The sequence below is a fragment of the Microtus pennsylvanicus genome, chromosome 1 (genome assembly GCF_037038515.1).
Source record: "Microtus pennsylvanicus isolate mMicPen1 chromosome 1, mMicPen1.hap1, whole genome shotgun sequence".
NCBI classification, from domain to species: Eukaryota; Metazoa; Chordata; class Mammalia; order Rodentia; family Cricetidae; genus Microtus; species Microtus pennsylvanicus.
The window spans coordinates 61,116,302-61,142,597 of record NC_134579.1 but is presented as its reverse complement, the minus strand read 5'-3'; the positions used below and the strand labels follow the sequence as shown (position 1 = coordinate 61,142,597).

The 26,296-nt window shown below is 47.8% G+C and overlaps 1 protein-coding gene, 1 long non-coding RNA gene and 1 pseudogene across 2 annotated transcripts in view; 2 read left to right on the top strand and 1 right to left on the bottom strand.

Annotated features, from left to right (window-relative positions):
- LOC142845994 (mucin-13-like) overlaps positions 1-5,876 on the top strand; it is a 32,717-nt gene extending 26,841 nt beyond the window's left edge. Inside the window, exons 10-12 of the mRNA XM_075965751.1 lie at positions 762-846; positions 4,019-4,274; positions 5,279-5,876. Coding sequence (XP_075821866.1) covers positions 762-846; positions 4,019-4,274 — 341 coding nt within the window. The 3' untranslated portion in view covers positions 5,279-5,876. The remainder of the gene's footprint in view (positions 1-761; positions 847-4,018; positions 4,275-5,278) is intronic.
- Positions 5,877-9,209: 3,333 nt separating this feature from the next.
- LOC142845892 (uncharacterized) lies at positions 9,210-16,279 on the top strand. The gene is made up of 2 exons (XR_012909997.1): positions 9,210-9,373; positions 11,091-16,279. It is a non-coding gene; the product is annotated as an uncharacterized LOC142845892 (long non-coding RNA).
- Positions 16,280-23,261: 6,982 nt separating this feature from the next.
- LOC142839350 (selenide, water dikinase 2-like) lies at positions 23,262-24,526 on the bottom strand (annotated as a pseudogene).
- Between the last annotated feature and the right edge of the window lie 1,770 nt (positions 24,527-26,296).

Sequence of the window (26,296 nt, the reverse complement as noted above, 5' to 3'; positions counted from 1 at the left end):
AGGGATGCCGGCCTGCTGGGGCTCGCAGGGCGGCTGTCACGTGACCCGAGCACTGGCGGAGGTGGGAGGGGAACAGAGACTGATCACGCTGTTACAGAGGCGCTGCTGATTTCAAAACGCCAGGAGTGCTAGCTCTCCCGTCCCGCTTGATTCTCTAGCAAGCAGCAGGGAAAATCGAGTCACTCAGAATCTCAGCTGCTTCCGCGCACCCAGGGAGACCACCGCCAGGAGCAGTGGCCCCAAGAGGCTCCGATTTGGGCCGGGTCTTGGCAAAGCCCCACGGGGAGGGCACCAAATGTATCGTTGTAAATAAATGCAATGCAGATATTAAAGAATATTTACACTTTAATGATAAACTTACTGAACCGAAGTTCCCGCGTGGCACAGGAGGTAGGAAGGAAAAGGGGCCGGAGCCTCCTCCTGCGCACCCATTTATCTGTAGGCATTCACCCGAGGCAAACCCGGCCCCCTAAAGGGGCTGTCTTAACCCTACAGCATGGATCCTTGTTTGCTGCTCTCTTGCTCCCAGCTAGCTTTGTTCTCTCCTACTGTTCAGGACTGCCTGCCTAGGGAATGATGCTTCCCACAGTGGACTGGATCTTCCTGAATCAACTAACAGTCAAGACCCCTCTGCCCCAGGCATACCACATAGGCTAACCCCGTTTAGATAATGCCTCATTAAGACTCTCTTCCCAGCCTAGGTTGTGCGGAGTTGACGGTTAAAACTAACCAGGACACCACTCTTGTCTTTTCCCTTTCAGCGTTCCAGCTGATCCTCACCATTGTGGGCACCGTTGCTGGAGCCCTCATTCTCATCCTGCTGATTGCATTTATCGTCTCAGTGAGGTACGGGTGTGCGTGTGTGTGTGTGTGTGTGTGTGTGTGTGTGTAGATGCTGCTAGATAAGCTGCTTTCCAAAACATACTCGTGGGTGGGGAAGAGCAAACAAACAAGGCAGGCCTCTCTCCCACAATAATTTTTTCTTCTTTAAATTATTTTCCTTCATTTTAAAGGAATTGTTTGTTATTTTTATGTAAGTATGTATAAGTAGTTTATGCACACATTTATCTATGTATGCTTTTATAAGTCCGTGTGAGTACAGGTGCTTGAGGAATCCAGAAAAGAGTATTGGATCCCCTAGAGCTGGAGTGATAGACAGTTGTGAGGCACCCAGACTGACGTTGGGACCCAACAGTATGTGTTCTTATCCATTGAACATCACTCTAGCCCTTCCTCAATTTTACCTTTTTAAGTGATTATATATATATATATATATATATATAGTTTGAAAATTTTTGTTCAGTTTTAGTTTTGCTTCACACTAATCAGACCCAGCAATCAGTTTTCTGTGGCGTTAATCACTCTTCACAAGAGGCAAGTGTGGTGGTGTTCCCCTTTAATCCGAACACTCAGGAGACAGAGGCAGGCGGATCTCTGTGAGTTTGAGACCAGCTAGGGCTATATAGAGAGTCTCTGTCTCAAACAACAGAAAAACCACTTTCCCTTAGCACCATTTAACTTGTTATGCATTGCTATACACGCCTGTACTCAATCCTTGGAAAGTGGAGTCAGGAGGATTAAGAGTTTAGGGCCATCCTCAACTACATAGCAACAGGTTTGAGGCCAGCCTTGACTACATGAGATCCTACCTCACCAAAACAAAATCCAGGAACGGGTCTGGGGCTCAGTTGGTAGAGTGTTTGCATAGGCTGCATGAAGTCCTGGATTTGACCTCTCATAGCACAAACCAGATGTGGTGGTGGCTCCCTGTCATTCCAGCTCAGCTGGTAGAGGCAGGAGACTACATAAGGAGTTTCAGGCCAGCCTGGGCTCTATGGGGCAGCCTCGAAACAAACATATATTTAATTCCATTGATGATGTCAAATATAACTTCCCCCCAAAGCATGCACCTGCCTAGTACTCTGCTGAATGACCCTCAGCAGGGTCCCAAGGCAACCTCTGCAGAAACCCCGGGTTTTAAAGTGGTCAGGTCATCTCAGCTTGGTGCCTTTGGTCTCATAAGGGAAGGGAGGTGAGGTCTCTTTAGCCATTCAGCAATTTCTAGCGATGCTGCCGCTCTTCCAGCTGCCAGGAAAAGGATGCTGCTACCCTCTTCCCATCGGCATGTGCCCAGTGGGCTCCACATTGTGAGGCAGCTGCTTTCTCCCCTAATATTTAGCTCAGACATTCTGGCCTTTTCCCACTATAACTGTAGAGGATGGACAGATACCTAGTTCTTTTTGTTTTGTTTGTTTTTGTTTTTTGAGACAAGGTTTCTCTGTATAGCCCTGGCTATCCTAGAACTTGCTCTATAGACCAAGCTGGCCTCCAACTCACAGAGATCTGCCTGCCTCTGCCTCCCAAGTGCTGGGATTAAAGGTGTGCACCACTGCTGTCTGAGATATTCGGTTCTTATTCTATTGTTGCTGTTTTCTTCCACTTTGATGTTAACCTTTCCCAGAGCAAAACTAGAATAAGCCACAGGGCCATCCCCACAATATCTAGCTTTCTCACTTCTAGGAAGAGAGGCAGAACATTCTTGGTTTTGTAGTAAGCCTATGTCCTCTTAAGGTAGTTGGCTGACTGTTCTGGCCCTTCAGGAACCAGAGTTACTATAGAATTGGGTGGCCTTGTGACAGTTTTTTGTTTGTTTGTTTGTTTATCAAGACTTTTTTGTCCAGGCTCTTAGCTCATCCTCAGAGTCAGGGTTCTTGGAATTACAGCATGAAATCTTTCCTCCTGTGATCAGATCTTAGGGAAGAGGAGTCTTTGCTAGAGAGACTTTCAAAAACAGGGTTCCCAGGGCAAACTGAGCTAGCTATCTGAGGCACCCAGTGAATGCCATCCCCAATGTGACTGAAGCACAGGTGGCCTGCGTCGTAGATGCAGCTGTCCCTACTCTCTTGATCTGGGGAGTGGGACTATGGCCCGTGGACAGGAAGACAAGCAGGTGTATAATCTGGGTAAGGTAGGGCGATGGCCCTGTGAGCACAAACACTTACACTTGGCTTAGAATTCCCACACTAGAGGCCCCCCGAAGTGGCCCAACCAGTCCTATCATCCTGCCAAGCCTTCTTTCCTTTTCTCCTCATTGTACACGTGTGTGCAGTTTGTTCTATTTGTGTAAACACATATGTACTAGTGTAGGTACTATGCATGCTGGTGAACGTGTAGACCCAGGGTTGCTGTTAGGAGGCTTCCTCTGCTGTGGGCTCCTCCGCCAGCTGAGGCAGGAAGCTTCCTCTGCATGGGGTTCTCTGCTAACTGAGGCAGGAGGCTTCCTCTGCCGTGGGCTCCTCCGCCAGCTGAGGCAGGGGGTTTTCTCTGCCGTGGGCTCCTCTGCTAGTGGAGGCAGGAGGCTTCCTCTGCTGTGGGCTCCTCCACTAGCTGAGGCAGGAAGCTTCCTCTGCATGGGGTCCTCCACTAACTGAGGCAGGAGATTCCCTCTGTTGTGGGCTTCTCCGCTAACTGAAGCAGGACCTCTCAGTTGCACTAGGGCTCACAGAAATGGTTACTCTGGCTAGCTAACTTATTCCAGAGATCTCTCTCCCGAGTCCCCCCTTCCAAGTGCTAGAGGGACAGGTGGGCCTCCATGCATGCCCACCTGACATCTGTATGGACTCTAGGGATTCCAACTCAGGTCCCCACACTTCTGTGCCAAGTGCTTTGAAAGCAGAGCCTTCTTCTCAGGCTCCATTTTCCTCTTCTAAGACCATGGTATGCTGAGCGCATCTCACTCACTGGATGTTTCTTTAGGCATTTATTCTGCTGGTGTCAGACATAAGTCGTGGTTTCTCTTTCACTTCTATTAGCTTCATAACCAACTGAAAAGCACACCTAATGCCAACGTCGGCCTGGGCATGGTGGCACACCCTTTTGTCCCAACACTTGGGAGATCTCTGTGAATTCAAGGTCAGCCTGGTCTACATAATGAGTTCCAGGACTGTAAGAGGAGGGGGGATTGCTTCAAGAAACTTTGTTGCCATCCTTAAATCCTAATTCATTTTACTGATTATAGTTCCAAAAACAAAAAGAAGAAGGTAGAGGAACAGAAGTTGATTGATGAAGACTTTCAGAACGTACGAATGCAGCAGACCGGCTTCAGCAATTCCGGCTTCAGCAATTCTGGCTTCAGCAACTCCCGCTTCAGCAACTCCGGCTTTAGCAACAACTCCGACTTCAGCAACTTCAGAGCTGGCAACAGCATCTTCCCCAAAGTCAAGACCCAAAATCCTTATGTAAACCAGCGAAGCATGCCTCGCCCTGACTATTAGGTGAGTGACGCCTCTGACTTTGAAGCATGTAATGCCCAGGCAGGGGAAGCTGAAGCAGAGCTGGAGAGGCGGCTCTTGGAGAGGACCTGGGCTCGGTTCCCAGCACCACAGCCACCCCTCCCACAACTCTAGTTCCAGGGGATCCAATGACCTCTTCAATCTCTACTAGTTCCAGGCAAGCACATGGTACACATACATAAATGTAAGCAAAACACTCATGCACATAAAAAACAAATCTGCTGGGCAGTGGTGGCATAAGCCTTTAACCCCAGCACTCAGGAAGCAGAGGCAGGCTAGCCTGGACTACATGTGAGCTCCAGGTTAGCCCAAGTGGGGCTACATATCAAGACCCTAGGACATAAAAACAAAACAAATGTGTTGGAAAATACCAACAGCAGAGAAACCCAGTGTGCTGGGAGCAGTGCACATACCTGTATCCCAGCATTTGGGAGGGTGAAACATGAGGACCATGTGCCTGAAGCCAGGTGACTTAGTTACTTCCATTGCCATGATAAGACACCATGGCCAAGACCAGCTATAGAAGAGATTACTAGAGGCTTGCAGTTTCGGAGGGTGAGTTCATGGCCATTGTGGTGGAGTGTGTTGGCAGGCAGGCAGGCACAACACTGGAGGAGCAGGAGAGCTCATATCCTTAGGAGACAGAGAGAGCTGACTGGGAATGGGAATGGGCTTTTGCATGAACCTGCCTCTAATGGCACTGCTCCTCCGCCGGGGCCACACCTCCTAATCCTTCCCAAACAGCCTCCTCCCCCAGGGGCCAAGTATTCACATGTGTGAGTCTATGGGGGCCATCCTCATTCAAACCACCACCTCAGGCTAGGCTAAATAGATCCTGCCTCAAAACAAACAGAAACACCCCAAAGACATAAGGGAGAAAGCCAGAGAAGACAAGGGTGTTAATTGCCAAATCTCAGTGTTCTCTTGTTGCAGTTTGGAAATCTTTTCCAAGCCTCAGCTCTCTTCTTCTCTCTCCTCCTGTATAGAATGAGAAGAATTTGGAGCCCTCCCTAGCCCAGCCCACACGAGCTGTGATTTTGAGTGTTTAGAGGACAAGAGAAGTGGGCAGAGACAAAAACCTGACCTCCAGGGTTCTGTCTACCCCATCTGTCAACCCCTCTGAGTGTGGACCTGTATGAAGAATGCAGCTCCCTGAAGACACCTATAAAATTAAATGTACATAGACACTATGAGCCTTGTTAAGTGTTGATTTTCTCCAGTTAGTACAAAATGCTAAGATGGTGATTGGTGGAGGGCTTTTCTTTCCCGGTGGGCCAAAAGCATTTCCAATCTAGAGGGAGCCCCCTCATAACCCGTCCCTGGGCAGTGCCGCTCCTGAGCTCCAGACTCTGGCCACCTGTGAACAGTCAGTGGCTTGTGGTAGGGCCTCACTCCAAGAACACAGGCACGAGACAGAAACATCTCCCAGCTTTCTCAGGAGGACTGCCAGCATCCAGGAACCTTCCAAGGAGAATGAGGAGGCTTGGATTAGCTCTGTCCTCCATGGGGACATTCAAGTCTTTCAGATGTTAGTTGGTAGGAGAAGCATGGAGGGAAACCATGAGCATTAGGTAGTAGAGGGAAGCCAAGGAAGCCATTCTGGAAGGGCAAGTGAGGAAGAAGGGAGCCGGTGGCACCTAGTCCCTTGGTGTCCCTCCTCAGACAGCAAATGGGCACTTCTCAGGGGCTGCCCTCCCCAAGACATAGATCCTGGGAAAGCCATAAAAACAGGAGTCCGTGTGAAGTCTGGAGCTGTGTCAAATGGCCCAGGCATCCACTCTATGATGCAGTTTCCACGGGTACTTCACTGGGCCTCAGCCTGCTCCACGATGGAGGCTTAGCAGTGCCCACCAACACCCTTGTGCACACATACACGCGCGCACACACATGACAAATACACACAGTAGTCTTTTTAAATGTTTTTAATTGTGTCCTGTGTCTATCTGATGTCTGGTCCTCTCAACTGGTACTTTTATTTGTTAATATTATTTGTATTATTTGTTTTTGACTGTTCATTGTGAAAAGCAGTGATGCAATAAAGCATCTTTGATACACGGTACTTTGGTACTTCTTTCTTGTTTTGGGAGCTTTGGGGGATACACACAGCAGCAAGCCTCATTTTATTTTGTTTCTGTTTTGAGATAGGTCTCATATATCCCAGGCTGGCTTCAAACGTTCTACATAGCAGAAGATAATCTGAAATTTCTGACCTTCCTGCCTCCAGCTCTCTAGTGCTAGGATTACGGTGTGTGCCACCATGCCTGGTTTATGTGGTGGATAGGGATCATACCAGAGCTTCACGCATGCCAGACAACCCCTTAGCAACAAAGCTAGCCTTAGTCCCTAGCATATGTCTTATTTCATTTTTTAAGGATCTGTTTTATTCTGAAGTGTGTGTGTGTATGTGTAGGTAGGTATAGATAGCCATGGAGGCCAGAGGCTTTATATCCTCCAGAGTTAGAGTTAAGACAGACGAGAACTGTCTGAGATGCTGAGAACTCAACTCAGATCCTCTGCAAGAGCAGTAAGTACTCTGAACTGCACAGTCATCTCTCTAGCTCTCCTCCCCTCTCATTTTAAACAGATAATGTGGCATGTCACCCACACGCTACTGACATTTACTGCCTTCTTTAGGGGTTTTGGATCACCCACAACATTTTAACATGTCATAGATCATGTTGGCTGCTATCCCCCAAACACAACTCCATGACAAGTAGCCAGGTGGGACTCGTGCCACTCCTTGGTCCAGGGATGGGCCCAGGCTAATCAGTGAAGTCCCATTCTTCTGCCACTGGAGTGGACTTACGCAGAATACCTATGTAATATATTGAAAATCACCGCGTGCTATATCAGTTTGTTGAAAGTCCATTCTGGGAGCAAAAGAATCTCTTTTGTCCCAGACTCAGAATGTTTCTTTAAAGTATTTTCCCAAACTCTCTATCCCGTGACTGGTGAGATGATGTGGCTGATGAAGACCCTGCTGCCAATCCTGACAATCCGGCTTGGATCCCTGGGACCCACATGGTGAGAAGAGAGAACCAACTCCCACAAGTTCTCTATCCTTCACACTCAGAAGGCAGAGGCAGGTGGGTCTCTGAGTTCAAGGTTAGCCTGGTCTACAGAGAGAGTTCCAAGACAGCCTAGGCTATACAATAAAATTCGGTCTCAAAATAAAACAAAACAGAACAAAAAAACAAATAGATATACTTTTCTGTCCTGAGTGCCCAATTCTGGAACATGAGAAAGGAAAATAGATAATGATGTTAAAAGATGTTGTGTCCTTGAGAACAGCTAGAGGGTAAACCATTTTCCATAGAGGTTACTCTTGTTTATTCCATGGTGTAAAAATGCCCGTGGAGGAAAGAGAAAGCTGGAAGCCCATCCATGGAGAAAAAGCTCAGTCAGGAACTCCAGCTGGCTGCCTCAACCTCTGGTGTGGGAGGTCCTTCTGTCTATGTGTTGCTTTTATTGGTTAATGAATAAAGAAACAACTGACTTGGCCTATAGCAAGGTAGAAGGAAGGTAGAGTCAGGGAAAAGGGATGGCGCTGCCGGAAACAGACACTGGGAACTTTAGCTGGTAAGCCACAGCCACATGCGATACACAGATTAATAGAAGTGGGTTAAATTAATATGTAAGAGTTAGCCGATAAGAAGTTCAAGCTAATGGGCCAAGCAGTGATTTAAATAATACTGTTTTATGTGATTATTTCGGGGCTAAGCAGTCGGAACCAACAAGCGCCCATAATGCAACAAACCTCCCTAATTGACTTCTAGCTGGATGTTGTAAGTCATTGATTTGATGTGTGAACTTAAGTTCCAGGAGGAGGGGGAGGGAGAGAGAGGCAGAGGATAACTGTAAAGACAATTTTTTAAAGACTCACGTTGGGAAGAATCCTGTGACAGAGGGGTCTGGGTGCTCTATGAGTCATGGGAGGTTGTGAGCTACCTGATATAGGTGCAGAGAACGCAGATCCCGAGCCCAGAGGAGCAGCACAGGCGTTTAACTTCTAGCCCATCTCTCCAGCTCCCACAAAGCACTTTTGTTAGCTACTAGAGTCCACGAAGAGAAAGTCTGCGAAAACTGACTGGCTAATGCAATCAATCACCAATGTTGGTCTAAGTGCAGGATCTACCTTCAGTCAGCCCACCATTGCGATTTGCCATCCCAGACTTCACTTGGGGCACACAACCTCTCTAGTTCACGGGCAGCTTCAGCTTTAGTAAGCTTTGAGCCTGGTCCCTAAACTGTTCCATCTGTTCGCCTCTGACTCACAACGTGCCAGCTCCCAGCATTTCTCAAGCACCTGAGTTGACAAGTTTTCTGGGCTTCCTGGGCCGCTCTTCAGAGACTCGCTGTTGTGGTATGAATACAAATAGCATTCTGAAGACCAGAGGTAGTCATGCACACCTTTAACCCCAGCACTCGGGAGGCAGAGGCAGGCAGATTTCTGTGAGTTTCAGGTCAGCCCCAACACCATCTCAAAAACAAACAAACAGAGTCTGTAGTCCAGGCTGACCCCAAACTTAATTTGTAATCAAATATAACTGTGAACTTCTGGTTCTCCTCCCTTCTCCCAAGTGCTGGGATTGTAGGTGTACAGGATTTTCTGATCGAAACGGCCACATTAAAGACTTGACTGCAGTTTGTGCTGATACTACAAGTAATTAGAGATGGGGCCGGAGAGATGGTTCGGTGGGTAGAGGTGACCGCCGCTTAGCCTGATGACCTGAGTTTGATCCCCAGAACCCACATGATCAAAGGAGGGAACTTGATCTCTGCAAGTTATTCTCTGCCTTGCTCTTGCACATGCGTGTGTACACATATATGCATGCTAAAATAATGAAGTATGATTAAAAACTGAAAAGGCTTAGAGATAATGACGGAATGGCAACTCTTCTCTTCTCTCTAGTTACAAGTTATTCCCAAACTGCGTCCCCTCCTTCGGGTTCCGCCATCTGCTGCCTCTCACAGACAGAGTCGACAGTTTCAACGAGGAAGTGAGGAAGCAGAGGGTGTCCCGGAACCGTGATGCCCCCGAAGGGGGCTTTGATGCTGTGCTCCAGGCGGCTGTCTGCAAGGTAAGGCCGGTGGTGAGCCACCCAAGCACGCGGCTCCGTCCACTCTTACATCAGAGGCAGAGCTCAGCCACACCTCGGGGAAATCTCTAGCAATCAAGTCAGCTGGACTCGGGATGAGTTGAGCTTGTCCGATCTCCATGGCGGGGTGTGGCTCTGTGCAGTGGGATAGTGTCTTTGCCAGGCGACAGCTGTGCTGTGTTTATGCGTTGGCTTTTTCTCCCCTGCAGTTTTTTTAACCTTAAAGATTGCCTCACTGAGGAATCAAGCTGGGAAACAGAATCACTCAGTCTTCGGTTGCATGTCTGTGTTTTTGTTTTCCTTGTTTCTCTGTGACGTGTGAATCCAGAAGGAGGGCACAGTCAGAAGTGAACTTTGACTTTGAGAGGTTCCCAATTTGGAGAAATCTATAAGTGGGAAATTGATAACAACTTATTGTTAAAGTAATTTTCGGTCAGAGGAGCTTAACAGAAACAACAGAAGGTTAATCATTCTGCAGCTCGTTCCTGAAGCATGTGTACGGTGTCATTTGGCCCATCCTCCTGGTGTGTGTCCAGACCTCAGCAGTTCTCAGCAAAGCTCAGCAGTGTCTACACTGGCAGTGCGTTCTTGTTTTAAAAGATTTTTTTAAAAATGTTACATATGTGAATTTTTTTGCCTGCATGTATGTAAGTATGCATGCTCAGTGCCCATGGAGGTGGGAAGAAAAGGACCTCAGAGTCTTCAGAACTGGAGTTATAGACAGTTAGTTGTAAGCCTCCCTGTAGCTGAGAATCGAACCTGGGTCCTCTGGAAGACCAGAGAGTGCTCTAAACACTAAGCCATCTCTCCAGCCTCTTGATGATGAGTCTGGGGGTTCATCAGCTGTGGAGTGGTGGGGTTCACCAGCTATGGAGTGGTGGGGTTCATCAGCTGTGGAGTGGTGGGGTTCATCAGCTGTGGAGTGGTGGGGTTCATCAGCTGTGGAGTGGTGGGGTTCACCAGCGGTGGAATGGTGGGGTTCACCAGCGTTGGAGTGATAGTGGTAGGAACTCTTAGACATTTGGGAGGTCTGGAGAAGAGAAGAGGTTAAAACCTAGCTTTGAAGCCATACCTTTGATGCCGCTATGAGGACTTTCTCATGGAGCCTGTATTGTTGTTTCCAGTCCTGGCCCGACTAAGATTTTTTTAACCCCCCTGTAACAAGGACTGAAATGTGCCCCACGTCCATAAAGAGATACGCTTGTATGCCAGGTCTTGTGACACACGCCTACAATCCCAGCACATGGTAGGAAGAGGCGAGATTGTGGGGGGAGCTAGAGAGATGGCTCGGCAGTTAAGTCCCAGCACCCATATGGCCGCTCTCAATTGTCTGTAACTCCAGTTCCTGGGAATCAGATGGCCTCTTGGGGTGTCTGTGGGCACCAGGCACACAAACATTCATATATATAAAATAAAATTTAGGAAAAGTAATTAAAATAATTTGTTTAAAAGGAGGAGATTGTGAATTTCAGGCCCCCAGGAACAGATGGCATGACTCCGCCCACCCCACCCCCATCTAAATACATAAACAGACCCGTGGGAGTCTTGCTTTCCGTTGAGCCCGTGCTTCGATATTTCTAGCTAACCCCAATCTCAATTTATAGCTAGTCCCATCTTAGGTTCATTAAAATGTAAAATCATTTAAACTTATTTAAGTCTGGGAATAAGTAACTTTTATTCTTTTCTCTTTGGCATCCAGCCCACAAACGTAAGGAACCCTGAACTTGAACGCAACGGACTCTACCCGGCCTACACTGGACTGCCCGGATCAAGGCACTCCTGCATTTTCCCAGGACAGTATAACCCATCTTTCATCAGCGATGAGAGCAGGAGGAGAGACTACTTCTGAGTCCAGGAGGGAGAGGGCCCGTTTCTCTGAGCCACTTCCCCAGACCTCTGGCTCAGAGGACTGCACGGAGAGGGAGTGCCACGCACTAGCTGCTCCCAGGACTCGTCAGAGCCACACTTGAGGGGTATGACCACAGTGGAAGGGGACAGATGGATGCGGAACCGCAGAGCGCTCGTTCCGCGCTGCTATCACTGTGAACGTGAACGTGGGCCAGTACCGAGTCTCCGAAGGTCTGGCGCTTAGAACTGGCTGACTTCCACAGGCAACCACTAGGCGGCATCATTTCCAGGCCCCAGTTTCCCCGTAATTTGCACTTTAATAGATTGGGCAGGGAGGTTTCATTTTTGACTCATTCCCAGGCTGTTTCGGAAAGCCTTCCTTTCCTAGGATACTTCTACAGGCCTCAGTCTGGTGATTGACTGGCAGCTAGGTGCTGGCACTTTCGTTTTCCTGCCTGGTGCCTTGTGCTAAAGAACAGATGGAGGTAAACAGACCGCTGTGATGAAGCGATGCTGCAGCCAGGGCGTGGAATTTTAAGGTTTCTAGGTTGCCTGTGCTCATTTCCAAGCAAACACCCCAAATGAGAACTTGACCTTTGCAAGGTGCAGCACACGGCTTCCATTTGTTTTCTAAGTCAAGGTGACACGCTTGCTTACGATTTATTGATCTTACTTTTCCCAGCAAGAACGCATCAGGGTAGAATAGTTTTCATTTGGTATTGTTTCATTAGGCGTGCCCAGCTGCCCCTTAGCGAGTCCCAGCAGGCAATATCAGGCTGGTCCTCCGTGTGGTAGGGTGGTCTTGATCTATGAGGGAATGGCATGGGGGCCTGGGACGCTGACGCCCAGCGTGGAGCCAGAGTCTGCGTGGCCGTAGCAGAAAAGGGAGAGGCGATCTAGTGTGTCGCCACTGTAGTCCCCACGGCAGGATGTGGCAGAGGGCTGGACTGAATAACCAGGCCTGTTTCCTGCATCACCCAGCGTTTTGAGAAGCTGCGGGGTTTTCCCAAGGAAGAACAGGGAGCTAGGAGGGAGTCACAGGTAAGGGTGTGTGCCTTCTGATCTTTGAACCCACAGTGTCCACAAACTCATGGAAAGTTTTAACCACTATTTACTCGCTGGAGAGGGAACTTGGTCATTTCTCTCACCCGGTTATCAGAATGTCTGTGTTCTTGTGCAGCGCCCCCTGGAGACAGAAGTTTGGCCCGCCAGGGGTCTGAGAGCTTGCTTCGGGGAATGGAAGTTTTGTGTCTTGTTTATTGTATTGTGGGAGCCCTGTGTGTGTGTGTGTGTGTGTGTGTGTGTGTGTGTGTGTGTGTGTGTGTGTGTGTGTGTGTGTGGCGGGGGAGGCTCTGTGCTCTGCGGAACTACAGTCATTTATCAGTGTGTGGAATATCCTGGTTTTGGATGAAGAGGTCAAAGCATTGTGCCCCCCCCCCCCCCCCCCCCCGTAGCTGGGAATTCAGGGGTGTATCTTTCTGGAAATGGGGCAGCTGTTTGAAATAGATCTGTGTGTATTTGTTTGGGGTTCTCTGGTTCCTCCGAAATGTATGCAGGTCCCCAGCCTGTTTTAAGTGTGCACTGTGTCCCATAGTCTCCACCGCTTGGGACCATTAGTCAGGTGCAGTGGGTTTTAATCATCAGATGCATTCACTAGTACAGAGAATTCTGTTGCTGTTGGCTGATGCATTGGCATCTAGAAGCCATGGGTCTCGCCTCTGCCCCACTGTGGAACTGGTGGCTCCTTGTACATTTGTGAGCTCCTGTGCACCGCTTGCCTGAGCTCAGGTCCCCTGTGAGGTAACCTGGTTCTAGCCCTTCCCTCCGTGTCCCTGTCTGTCCCCAGCCTTACTGCTGTGAGAAGAGCCAGTGTGGCGGCTGTCCCTAGGCACACTTCTAATGCCTTCAGCTGGCATCCCAGCTGGTGAGCGCCTGTACAGGGCCAGAAGCCTCAAGCCCCACACAATGAAGATTTTCAGAAAAAAAAAAATCCTAGGAGGAATCCCAGTGAGCAGAAAAGTGTCCTGTGAATCCAAAAATGCTTGCTGGCTCGTGAGTTTGGTCCAAATAGAGTTGATAAGTGTATTTCATTTTGTTCCTTTTTACTGTGGTAAAAGTGAGAGCACCGAGCAAGGGTGAATTTATACTGAGTCTACCGTCTCGGGGATGGGGCTTGAGGTAGAAAGGCTGGAAGAATTTGTAAAAGAGATAGGACTTACCTGGCAGTCTCTGCCCACCATTGGGAGGAATGCAGTGTCTGAGTGCCCTCCCCCTCAGGGTTACATCCAGATGGAGCCGGAGACAGGACATCGGCAGCCCTTGAGCAGGACAGACAGGATGAACACACGCCTAGACATGCAGACTCTCTGCAGGACACAAGTGCTCACAGTCGGTCCGCACACTCAGAACACATAATTCACATGTGTAGATATGTCACAGTCCTGCATTTGGGTCCCATGATGAAGGAAGAGGAGATGCTTGTTGCAGAAGAGCCAGGCCAGACAGAACTCGTCTATCCCTCAGGGGTTCAGGAATAAGAAAAGGGGTGCTTCTGGAATCCAGTCTGAGCTCAGTGTAAATGCCAAGGGGTCTTTTTTTTTTTCATTGCTCCACAAGGCAGCTCATGACCTGGGGCCCATCTCTGAAGAAAATAAGGATAAATAGTGTCATGTGTTCCTATGAATCAAGCTCTATGCAAGGTATTTGGTGATAGTTGATGATGAGCGTTCAGAGAGGGGCCTGGGGATGTAGTTCAGATGGCAGAGAGCTTGCCTTCCATGTGCGGGCCCTGGGTTTGATCCTGGGCATCACATAAACTGGGCGCAGTGTTACACTCCTGTGACCCCAGCCCTCAGAAAGTCAGAACATGACACCCGTCTCAAAAAGGAAAATATTAATGTGTTTGTAGTTGGCAAGTATATTGGTACGTGGCTTGGGCTGCCAGAAGTGAAAGGGAATGGTCTAGGTGGGTTTTTTGATAAGCATAACCAGACTGAGGCGCCCATTTGAGGGCTGCCTGCATTATTCTCAAATTGAGGCCATGGCTCCTGCATATTAAATGTGTGAACCTGTAGGAGCTGGGAACGTAGTTGAGTGTCTGGGGTGCCTAAGGAGCTTCCTTATTGGGGAGGTTATTCTTAGAAGCACCTAAGTCTTATTGAGCCAGAACTGGTGTATGATTGGTGCAGGCAAGCTGCCTGGTAGCATTTTGAGGTCAAAGATGACTATTATGGTCTAAAAGAGGAAGTCATAAAGTTGGGCCACAGGAGACTGGCTGACGACCAAGAGTAAGGTTCTTCAAAAATGCTGCCTATTCAAGTGTGGAACTCCAGAGAGGGCACACTAGGGTTACCCCTGGCACGTGGCTTTTGGATGCCTCCTTAAGCCACCTTGCCCAAGAGTGACGTGCCAAGGTCTCTGTAACTGTGGGACTGGGCCTAAAGCAGTAAAACTATACAGCCAAGTTGTCCTTAGCTACGTGTCCCACAGTACACTCAAAACTAGGGGCTTTACACATAGTTCTAAATTTATCTTGATTCTTTTTCTTCCAGACCAAAGCACTTCTTTGGGAAGAAGAATACAAAGTTCTGTGTTTTCATATTTTATTTAAAACAGCCTGTAGAAGCAGAGACATTGTCATCTACCTAAAAGCTTTTGTTTTTAGAAAAGGACATACATATCTCTTCTTCTTCTTTTCTTCTTCTTCTTCTTCTTCTTCTTCTTCTTCTTCTTCTTCTTCTTCTTCTTCTTCTTCTTCTTCTTCTTCTTCTTCTTCTTCTTTCTCCTCCTCCTCCTCCTCCTCCTCTTCTTCCTCTTCTTCCTCCTCTTCTTTCTCCCCCTCCTCCAGCTCCTCGTCCTTTCCCCCTCCTCCTCTCCCCCCTCCTCCTCGTGCTGGAAGATAGGGCCAGGAACCCAGGCCGTGCACGTACCAGGCAAGTGCTGTGCCATGCTGTGAAGCCGCATCACACCCCAGCCCTGTCATTTCTTCTTTCCTAACAGTATCATTCTAAAGCGTTCACCAGTGTGTTAGGAGACAGAAATGCTTCTGTAGCTTATCGCTGGGTATGCGTGCTCTTTCTTTTCTCAAATCCCAAAGGGGAAAACAATAGGAACATTAAAGTTAAAATAATAACATTAAACTTTTTTAAATAATTGGTTAAAATAATAGGAACATTAAAGTATTAAATGCCAATCAACTCATTGTACTTAAGTATCTCCACAGGATTCCTCTGTGTAATAGCCCTGACTGTCCTGGAACTCGCTCTGTAAACCAGGCTGGCCTCAAACTCACAGAGATTCACCTGCCTCTGCCTGAGTGGTGGGATTAAAGGCGTGCGCCACCACCACCCAGTGAGGTAACACTTCTTTATGTCTGATGGAGACTTTAGCCCACAGAGTAGCCTGTGAAACCAAAGGGAGACCTTTAGGTATGAAGAGAGGTGGGCCCTGGACTGCCCCTGTCACATGGGCATTTCCAAGGGGCTGCCTGGTCGATTCGGCTATATTTTAAATGAAGGGCTTGATGCCCTTGTCCTGGATTGTTGGGAATGGGGTGAGAGTAGGAGTGGGGTGGAAGTGGTTTGTCAGGGGAACTGAACGCACTCACTTGTCTTTGGGCATTACCTAGGCCTGTTCTACAGAGAAATTGACCATTTCACCATGAGTATCTGTGAGCTGATGTGTGTGTGTGTGTGCGTGTGTGTGTGTGTTGCTGGCCTTACGGTTAAATGGAGATGAAGCTGCAGTACGAACTCCGTCGCCATTGTCCTGGGTTTTGTTCTGTATTCTTTGAAACCTGACACCCACGTTGACTGTGTGAAACCCATCATGAGAATGTTATTTAAAGTTGTATTATAATGTCGCCTCCACTAATTATTCAGTACTGTAGCAGCAAAGTATTATTTGTAAGAATCTGGTTATTTTTATACTTATATCCACTTTAAGTCTGGCGTTCTAGTCAGCAAAAAAAAAATTGATGCAATAAAATTAATATCATTCCCATTGGTTTTCTCTTAAAACAAGCAAATGAGTGTGTAAGAAGCTGTGTTGTGTTTTGCTTTGTTTTTTTACCAACATGTCATTTAAATAGCTGAAGTGAATAGTGGATTTCTGGATAGCAAAGAGAGGCCATGAGTCACCTCTCCGTTCTCAGTGCCCGGAAGTGAAGAAACACTGCTGAAGATGAATGGGTAAATGGAAGGGTGGATGGACAGATGGATGGATGGATGGATGGACGGACGGACGGATGGACCTCCCTAGGTGACAAAGGCCTAATTCAGATATTACATTCTCTCTGTCTCTAAATCAGAGGGTGTAACTAGGTCAGACACTGAGCATTTGCTCCTGACGGCTGCCTGTGACCAGTCCATGCCAACTCCTCTTGTCATGGAGATGGGACAGTAGCATGTCTGAGAATCTGTGGAGCTGTCAAATCAGGGTGGCCTTGGAATGTGGCTGCCTGACTTACAAAGGTTCACTTCCATGGACGCCTCTCACACACTTTACAGAGGGAAAAATAAACCCCTTGGCACCAGTGGAGGCTAATAGCCACAGCGTGGGGCATGAGGGCATCCGGTCAGCAGGCTCAATCAGGCTGAAGCTCGTCAAGCATTCCTGGATGGCCAGTACTAGCTCTCTCTCTGACCCCTCCCTCCACTCAGCCTCTAGGAAACCGGCCCCACTGAGATCTTTACAGGGTCCTGATGTTGGTCCTGACCTGTTCCTGCTCAGCTCAGCCAGACATTGGAAACCATGACAACTGCAGATTTCCCTACAACTGTATGCATTTAAGGTGTGCACTATGATGTTTGGTATGCACAAGGAACTGGTACCTGCACAGACAAAGAAATAATCTATCATCCCTTGTATGTGTTTGTATAGTAACGTCAGATCTTTCAGCAAATATTTAGCATTTAATACACTCTTAACTATACTTTTTGGGTATCTTAGTTACATTTTTTAACCTTCTTTTCTCTGTCTAACCCACCCACCCCTCATTCTCTTTATTGTGACTCCTTCAGACTCCATGTGACTGAGGCCGGGACATGGGTGGCTTCCAGAGATCCACGTATTGGAAACTGGGTCCTCATTGTGGCAATTTGGGGAGATGGCAAGACCTTTAATAAGTGGGACTAGGTAAAGAGTCTCAGGTCAGTTAGAAATGTCCTCACAGAGGAGAGATTATGAGACCCCCCTTGTCTCTCTTTGTCCTCTAGTTTTGTGATTGTGATCTCTTTCTCGCATACAAACTCTTCCACTGTGGTGTGACAGCCAAGAGGGCCATCTCCAAAGCTTGGTCAGTCCGTGAGAATGTGTGTGTGTCAATCCTAAAGAATGTGTGTGCGCGTGTGCACATGTGTGTGCCCTCTTCCCCATCTCCCCTTTATTCTTCCTCTCCCCCTCTTCTCTTCACTTTTTGAAATAAGGGCTATCACCAAACCCAGACTCCTCCCACCTCAGTGTCTTGTGCACCAAGATTACAGACTTGGGCCACCCTGCCTGGCAATCTCTTTTGCGTACATCCTCAGGTCTTTCATAATAGCAGTGAACACACACATATAATGTACGCTAATGCATGCATGCGAGGAAGGTCATGCAATATTTATCTTTCTGCCTAGCTTACTTCGCTCACTAAACTATCTCCCCAGTTCCACACAATCTCAAAATAGAGGACCCCTATCCCTTTCTTAATAGTTTCTTTAGACATCCATCAATGGACAGTAAGGAAATTTCTACATTTTGACTAATGCAACATTTTGATAATGGGTTCAAAGCCAAGAGAGGAAGCCTTTTGCCCACACATCAGATTGGGGGCTGCGTGTTTAACCCACTTGTGCCTCTGCCTGACTGAGCATCTGCCCCAGGATGCAGTTTGCTGGGAAGGAAAGTTCTCCAAGTGTCTTCAGACTCTCAGCCTGAAGACTTCAGCACCCACAGCCGTCTGTTTTCCAGCTTGGGGAGCAGATCCTGGGTGTGTGGTGTAGTGATCCTCCCGGGCAAAGTCCTCCTGTGTCAGTAGGTAAAAGCCCTGGCAGCTTTTGGCTCTGAAAACGGCATTGTGACATCATGCAACCCTTGGCATGGCGATCAGGAACTTCGGATTAGAAAGACAGGGCCATACCAGGAGTAAATGTCTCTGCTGCTTTTTACTGATTTTATCAAATCATCCAGCACCGTCAGTTGGTAGGAGGCATTCTTCTACACTTCCCTGCTATTTCTTCACAAATCACCGTGGCAGGCCTGAGTCTACCCCAGTGTCTGAACCTCTGTATCCTGATGGGAGGATTAGGATAATAATTTCTGCCTTAGGAAGTTGCAAAGATTAAAGTGTAACACCTGATTCTGTGTTACCCCCTCGGTACAGTTCGTGTGCGAGCCGGGCAAGGGCCTGGAGTTTGAAAGAACACACAGAGACCTGGGTCATTCGAAAGAAGATCAGCCTTGGGAAAATCCTTTTATACCTCGCTGCTGCACAAGGATTTCCGCCAAGGCAGGTGGGAAATTACCACACCAAAGATGGAGTCAACAATGCCGTACAGTTAATCACCAGGCAGGGTAGAAGGGGCACAGGAACAAACAGAATGTTTTAGCTGGCTGACCAGAAACTGTCCTCAAGATGCACCCCAGGAACAAGGGTAGACCTGGGCCCTACATTAAAGAACTCGTAGGAAATCATTCTATAACTATCAAGAAATGATACATATTGATTCTGGTGAACAAGAACCTCCTGTCACGAAAAGAAGGAGAGACATGGAACCCTGGATGTCACTATTCACTGTCCCTGGTGGCTTGAGCTTGGCCCCTTCACTTCCATAGCCTCTCCTTCCCAGCAACATAAAGGGACCAGTTAGCTCAGTATCATACTGTGAGGACCGACAGCACTGTAGTCGTGTCTGATAGTCCGTGCTCGGGTCTGGCCCACAGCTAGTAAGCAGTTACTAAAGCAAGGATGGATTAGTGGGTGCACGAATCATTAAAAAAGAAATCCTATAAAATCAAAGACTCTGGGCTTGGAATGGTGGCTTGTGCCTATAACGCTAGTACATTGGAGGCTGAGGCAGAGGGATGACAGCAAGTTCAAGGCCAGCCCGGTCTGAATCCTGAGTCAGAGGACAGATTTGAGGTGCCCAGCAAGGCACCTCTCTCAAAGAAAGAGGAGACAGAGGGAGACAGAGAGAGAGAAAGAGAGACTACCAGACGTGTCTAACCTGTGGTCCATGGACCACATACAGGACCCCTATGAATGCTGCTCAGCACACTTGTAGATGAAGCATTGTATTCCAGTGTCCAAAGGTTGGACACCTGTGGCTTTGTGGAAGAACTATGCATTACGAAGCACTTAAAAAGAACAGACTAGTCTAACAGGCAGAGATGCTGCCACAAAGCTGTTTCAAAAGCATTGTGTTAGGTGAACAAAAAAGAGGAAAGAAAACTGGGTGGGCAGGAGACATGGCTTAGCAGTCAAGTATGCTCACTGCTCTTGGACCCGGATTCTATTCTCCACACCCACATGACAGCTCACAGCTGCTTGTAACTCCAGTTCTATGGGATTGATGCCCTCTTCAGACCCATCTGGGCTCCTGCACGCACATGGTACACATACATAGCCACAAAAAATGCACAAATATTTTCTTTAACATAAAAGTCTACACACTGAGTCCATCTATAGTACTTTCTAGAAAAGATAAAACTGCAGAAAGTAGAAGAGTGATTGACAGGGTAGGTGAAAAGGAGATTGTTTTCTTCCAGCCATGTGGTAGCAGGCCCTTCCCCAGCCCCTGGAAGGGACCTGCTTTGACTAAAGGCACGGGAAGGAAGACGAAATGTGTCACTTCTGAGTGACACTTTAAGAATTGGCATGTGGGGCTAGGTGTGGTGGCGCATACCTTTAATCCCAGCCCTTGGGAGGCATGGACAGGTGGATCTCGTGAGTTCAAAGTCAAGCTGAGTACATAGCATGCTGAGACTAACTAATGCCAGAAGCATATCGCAAAGCTGGCTGGGTTCCAGTACAAAGTAAAAGGCCAGGCCAGGTAGCATAGGCCTGTCAGCCTCTCTTCTCAGGAGTCTGAGGCAGGAGGACCACTGGAGAGCCAGGCTCGGCTATACCGTGTATCCAAGGTTGACCCAGGCAACTTAGTGGAATCCTGTTTTAACATATGAAGAATTAAAAAGATCTGGAGATTTAGCTTAGTGGCTGTGTGCCTGCCTAATATGCACAAGGCCCTGGCTTCAACCGCCAGTCCTAGGCCCAGCACCGCGAAAGCAAACCAGAAACTTGCACTTTGTGGTGTGTGGAGCTTTGGGGGCTTTTGAGTAAAAATCACCTCAGTTTGAAACTCTCCAATACTGATCAATAGCCTTGGGGCCTTAATGAATTTCTTAACTAATCTAGCTTTTCACTTACCCATATTAATTTCTAAAACTACTACTATAATTCTTAAGCCAAATTTGAAGCAAGCTTTTTTTAAAAACAGGACAATGGACATTGACCAGGTCCATGCCTGGGATCCCCAAATTTGACCACAAATTACATCAGTTAAAGGCAAAACCCACAAGGCTGTGCACTTCCCACCTTCCTCCAAATGGGAGGAGGGATTGTATGAGCTGACCTGAGCTTGTGGGAGCTCATGGACTCTGGAGCAACAGTTAGGGAGCCTCCATGGGACCAACCTAGGCCCTCTGCATGTGTGTGACTCTTTGAAAGGCCACTAGCAGTGAGATCAGGACCTGTCCCTGGAGCTTAGCTGGCCTTTGGGAACCTGTTCCCCATCTGAATCACCTCGCCCAGCCATGATTGCCGCATGGGAAGTGGGGAGAGGACTGGGAGGAGAGGAAAGAGGGGAAACTGAGGTCGGTATGTAAAATAAACGAAAAATGTTATTTAAATAAAATTTTTAAAAAAAGAATAGAAAAATCTAGAGTGTTGATTCTTCTGATCATTTCTACTTCCTTCACAGATGTTACTCTACACAGTGACCGTCCCCAATAAAGTGGGGATTGTACTGGCTGATGCAACACTATTTAATAATCAGTCTATTTTTAGCCTGGTGATAAGAAGGTTAATCAGGAAACAATGTCCTTCCTATCTCTCCACGTGCTCATTCCCAATGTGGCGTCTCCTGTTCCTCACACTGGGATTGGGTGGCTCATACCGTTTTGTCGCTAATTTTAAATTCCTCAGGACCCCCTGTGGTCTTTGTAAGCCCTGAACGCATCACCACCACACCCCCCACACACATCACTCACACCCACCCCTGCACACCACTCACACACACCCACACCAGTACACACACCACTCACCCCACACACATCCACACACACCTCTCCCCCACCCCCCACACCTCCACACCCCACACCCCTCCCATACACCCCACAAGCAGCTCTCACCTCGCCCATAGTATCAGAGAAGCCGTCTAGCCCTGAATTTGCAGTCCTGCCTGGGCAGGGGAGCTGATCAGCAGAAGTTATCGTAAATATATAAAATTGGCAAGGAGTTTTTTTTAAAGCCAAAATTTGTGCTCCGTTTCAATGCTATCTTGTGAGGAGATAATTTTCCTTCCATTTGTTTTGCTATAGACGTGCCTGTATTTTATGAATTGTTTCTATCTCTGGGTTTTACATGACGGAAGGCGAGAATCAACTCCTACAAAGTGTGCTCTGACTTCCACTTTTGAGCCATGGCGTGTGTATCTCTCCACACACAAACAAATAAATGTAAAAGAAAACATTTTATATAGACTGATGCTCTGTGAGTATTTACTAAAGGAAGGCATTGGGCTCTTCACTGTGGATGAAGCAATAGCAATGGGTCTTGGCTTCTGTGTGGGTCAAAGTTATGTGTTAAGCCTTAATCACTGTGCCTGAGAGGTCTGTGAAACTAAAAGGCCTCTGGTCTGCAAGCCCCTTGCCCAAGGACACAGTTTCTGAAACGCTGGCAGCAATGGTTCATGGGTCAAGCCATGTGTCTTCACTCCCCTAAACAAGTTTGTGTAGCCAATCTGCACCAGGTGGGAGGTACGTGGGCAGGAAATACGTCAGGATGTATGCTTGCCCGTGATTGGACCTCGCAGGAAAGGCAGTGAACTATGGATTTTGCCTTTTTAAGCCCCTCCAAATCATGACTCGGGGCCATTTTCTGGGAAACCACAGAGTCCATCAGCCTGGCCAGTATCTAATTAAAGCTTACTTCAGATTTGACTCTAAATTGTGGCCGTGGCCTTATCCCCAGGCGGGATTAGCCTTCTACATACTGCCAGGCTTTTCTTAATCACATTCCTGATAGCCTTCTTTTTTTTTTTTTCCAACAAAGCCCCTTTTATTTACTTAGCTGTAAGAAATTTCCTTTATTAACTAAACCTCAGGGAATTTTCAGCATAAGATTTAGTGTATTAATGAGCACCAACACCTGGCTCTGAGGCTTGCTCAGCCTCTTCCAGTCCTTAGCCAGAGTTAGAGGAAGAGACATCATTGACAGAGACCAAGTCAGGGGCTGCGGTCTTCCTTCCCTAGCTGGACAAGCTGCTCAACTCTCGTCCAGAACAGGAAAAGAGGCGGTTTCTCAGAAAAATTAATAATGAATTTGGCAACAAATCAGCTCTAACAATTTAGACTTATCAATATATTGGGCCAAACTCTAATTTCCTTTTTATGTTGCAGTTTATTCTTTTTGTATGTATATTTGTATTATTAGGATTTGTAATCCTAATAATTTTACTCTCTGTGCAGAAATGAATCAACTCAGGGCAAAGAAAAATCCCTCAACCTGGAATAGTCTCATCTTGTTTTGGGAAAAGGCTTCCTGCTCCTCAATCTTTCAACTGATGAACACACATTCCCCCTCCCCTAGGTGTTACTTCTGGCCCTGGATGTTCACACAGGCAGCTTCTGATGGAACTATCAAGGTACCTGGAGGCACTCACTATGCAGGCAGCCTTTGCAAAGGTCTTAAAATCAACCCCCGTCAACAGTCCATGAGTGTGCGGAATGGCTGTGCTTTCCCAAAGACTTCTGCTATTCCATTTCATGAACTAGGCTCAGAATTATCAGGAGCCAGAGCAGCAGCAGCTGCGGCAGCAGCTCCCCGAGGTAGAACCTCAATCACCCGAGGTTTGTCAATGATACGGGGCTGTCCGGTTTCCCTTCTCTATAATGCCAACAACCCATGCTTGGTGACCCTCTCCATACTTGGAAGATTTGATTCTGAACAAAAGCGGGCCACCTGTTCTCTTGGCAGACAAATCAGGAATCCCCCAGAGGTTTCAGCTGATGTTCCTGGGAGGAGGCCAAAGCTCCCACTGGCTTTGCCAGTGGCAGCCATCTTGGCAATGATTAGCAGATTATGAATGATGAAGAACACTTGATTTTGTTGTTGTTGTTGTTGTTTGAGGTGCTGAGAGTGTCCCCAAAGTCCAAAGCCTGTGGTGTCCATGGCTGCCTGGGCATTAGATGGGTGCATCAAGCCAGCAGCAGTTCTGTTTAGTAGCCATATTGAACATAGCTTCCTGATAAGCTGACTCTACTTCTTCTCTGGAAACCACCATCTTGATTTATTCCATTTATCAGGATTACCCAACCATGGGCGGGCACTGGCCGCAACCTGGGTTCCTCAGGGTTTGGTTAACACCAGGACATCTCCTACCACAGCACTAACAGGCATTATGAATTCATTTTGCTGACACACCGCAGTGGCAACCCCACCGGGGATAATCCAAGGGCTGTCCACTGTCCACTTATCAGTGCGGTTCCTCCCTCCTCTGCAGCATCAGGAAAACCTTTGATCATGAGCGGTGTTACCTTTTCTCCTTCCTTTCTTTCATGCTCTGGCTGACACTCAGTGATGCCCATGGCGTAGAGGTCACTGAGCACACTGGTACAGGTTATGTGCCATCGTGTAGGGAATCTTCCACCAAGAGGTAAAAGAAATCGGCGGTCAGCACCAGCTACAGGCCGCAGTGCCTCAGTGGGAAGAGGCAAGCGTCCATCCCAATGCTCAGCCAGGGGAGGGCTGAGCTTGGTTCTGGCCTGGCGCCCAGGCCCCCTTCCTGCTCTTGACTCCCCCTACCAAACCCGAGGCAAGTGAGGGCTGCAGCATAGGCTGCAGTTTGAGTAGGGTTTCCTGGGGGACCTTGCAGCCTAACCCCTTCATGACAGAGAAGCTCGTCAGCAGTCAGTCCCAGTGCCTGGGACTCAAACTCCCGCTTATGGGAGTTCCTTCGGGCAGAAGGAACCCTCCGCCGTCACCAGCGCCACCTTGGCCTTTCCACTGGCGCCTGCCACCTCTGCCATCAGACTGCCTAAGGGGTTGGCTGGGCTGACCACAAGGCTCTGGTACCTAGGGGCAGGCAAAGGTTACCCGAGGAGATGGCATGCTGCACCGCACATGTGGGACCAGAGGACGCAAGCCACGTTGCCCCTGACAAACTTCTAAGCTATGAAACAAGTAGAGAGTCACACTATAAAGAGACAAACATACTAGCGATGTAGTTCAGATGGAGTGCTTGCCTGGGTTCAATTCCCAGTACCCCCCAACACACACACACCAACACACACACTGCTGCATTAGTGATTATTGATACAATAAAGGTTTGTTGATAACTGAAGGTTAGCTGACAGCTCCTTGGACACCATGGTCAGTGGTCAGTGACAATAGCATTCTCTCATTCTCTATCGTGTGTCTCACCCCTTCATTCTGGAGCAATGGCTAGTGGCTTGTAGTAACGTAGGAAATGCCCCTGGATGAACACACATGCTTGGCTTCTGCTTACAATATATTCCCAAGCCTGGTATGGCAGTGCATGCCTGTAGCCCTTGAGAAACCTAGGCAGGAAGATCATGTGTTTAAGATCAACCCAGGCTTCAGATTGAGATATCTCAAAAGAATAAGACAACAACAATAAATTATTCTTAGCTGTCCTATGACTATGTCTATAAGTTGGTATTTCCGTGTCTTATGTCTATTAATAGAATGTGTTGTAGGCCTCATAGCAAGGTTCAGGATCTAGGCCTTCCTGCCCCTGTATGCAACTTCCCATTGCTTGTGTGAATAAAGGGATGTGGCAATCCAAAGGTAATAAAGTATGGTAGGTATCAATTGACTCATAGAGACCAACGCTAGATATGACTTATCACTCGGCCCCCACTCCCTTTACCTGTAAAGGAAACTGAAAGTCAGAGGAAAGGTGGTATCCCAAGGTTAGATAGTTGTGAGGGATTTTAACAAGACCGAGGGTCTAAATATCCTGCTTATTACACTTTCCAGGGCATGTATCACTTCTGAAAATACACACTAGAAGAACATGGGAGTTACAGAATTCAGGAGGAAAGCTGACCAGCCAGCTCAGCATGGCTGACAGTTGAGGCCCAACTCCATAAGAGAGGCAGAAGGCCCTCCTCATTCTTGAGAAAGCCCGATTGGAGGAGACTAGGCAAATGTCTGTGTGAACTAGAAATGATGTGCTGTGCTGTGGTGTGCTGTGGTGTGCTGTGCTGTGCTATACTGTGCTGTGCTGTGCTGTGCTATACTGTGCTGTGCTGTGCTGTGCTATACTGTGCTGTGCTGTGCTGTGGTATACTGTGCTGTGGTGTGTTGTGCTTTGCTGTGCTGTGGTGTGCTGTGCTGTGCTATACTGTGGGGTGCTGTACTGTGCTGTGCTGTGCTATACTGTGGTGTGCTGTACTGTGCTGTGCTATACTGTGGTGTGCTGTGTTGTGCTTTGCTGTGCTGTGGTGTGCTGTGCTGTGCTATACTGTGGGGTGCTGTGCTGTGCTATACTGTGGGGTGCTGTACTATACTGTGGGGTGCTGTGCTATACTGTGGGTGCTGTACTATACTGTGGGGTGCTGTGCTGTGCTGTGGTGAGGAAAGCACAACCTTTGAATCCTGTGGTTACTGCCAGCTTTGTCATACTTCATGTTACTTAATTCTCCAGGACCTGATTATTTTTTAGTTTATAAAAGCTGCTCAGAACTGTCTTCTCAGAGTTGACTTTCACAATGGACATCATGATATTCATCCCAGCACTAGAAAAGCACTCTGGAAGATAGGTTTGTGACCTC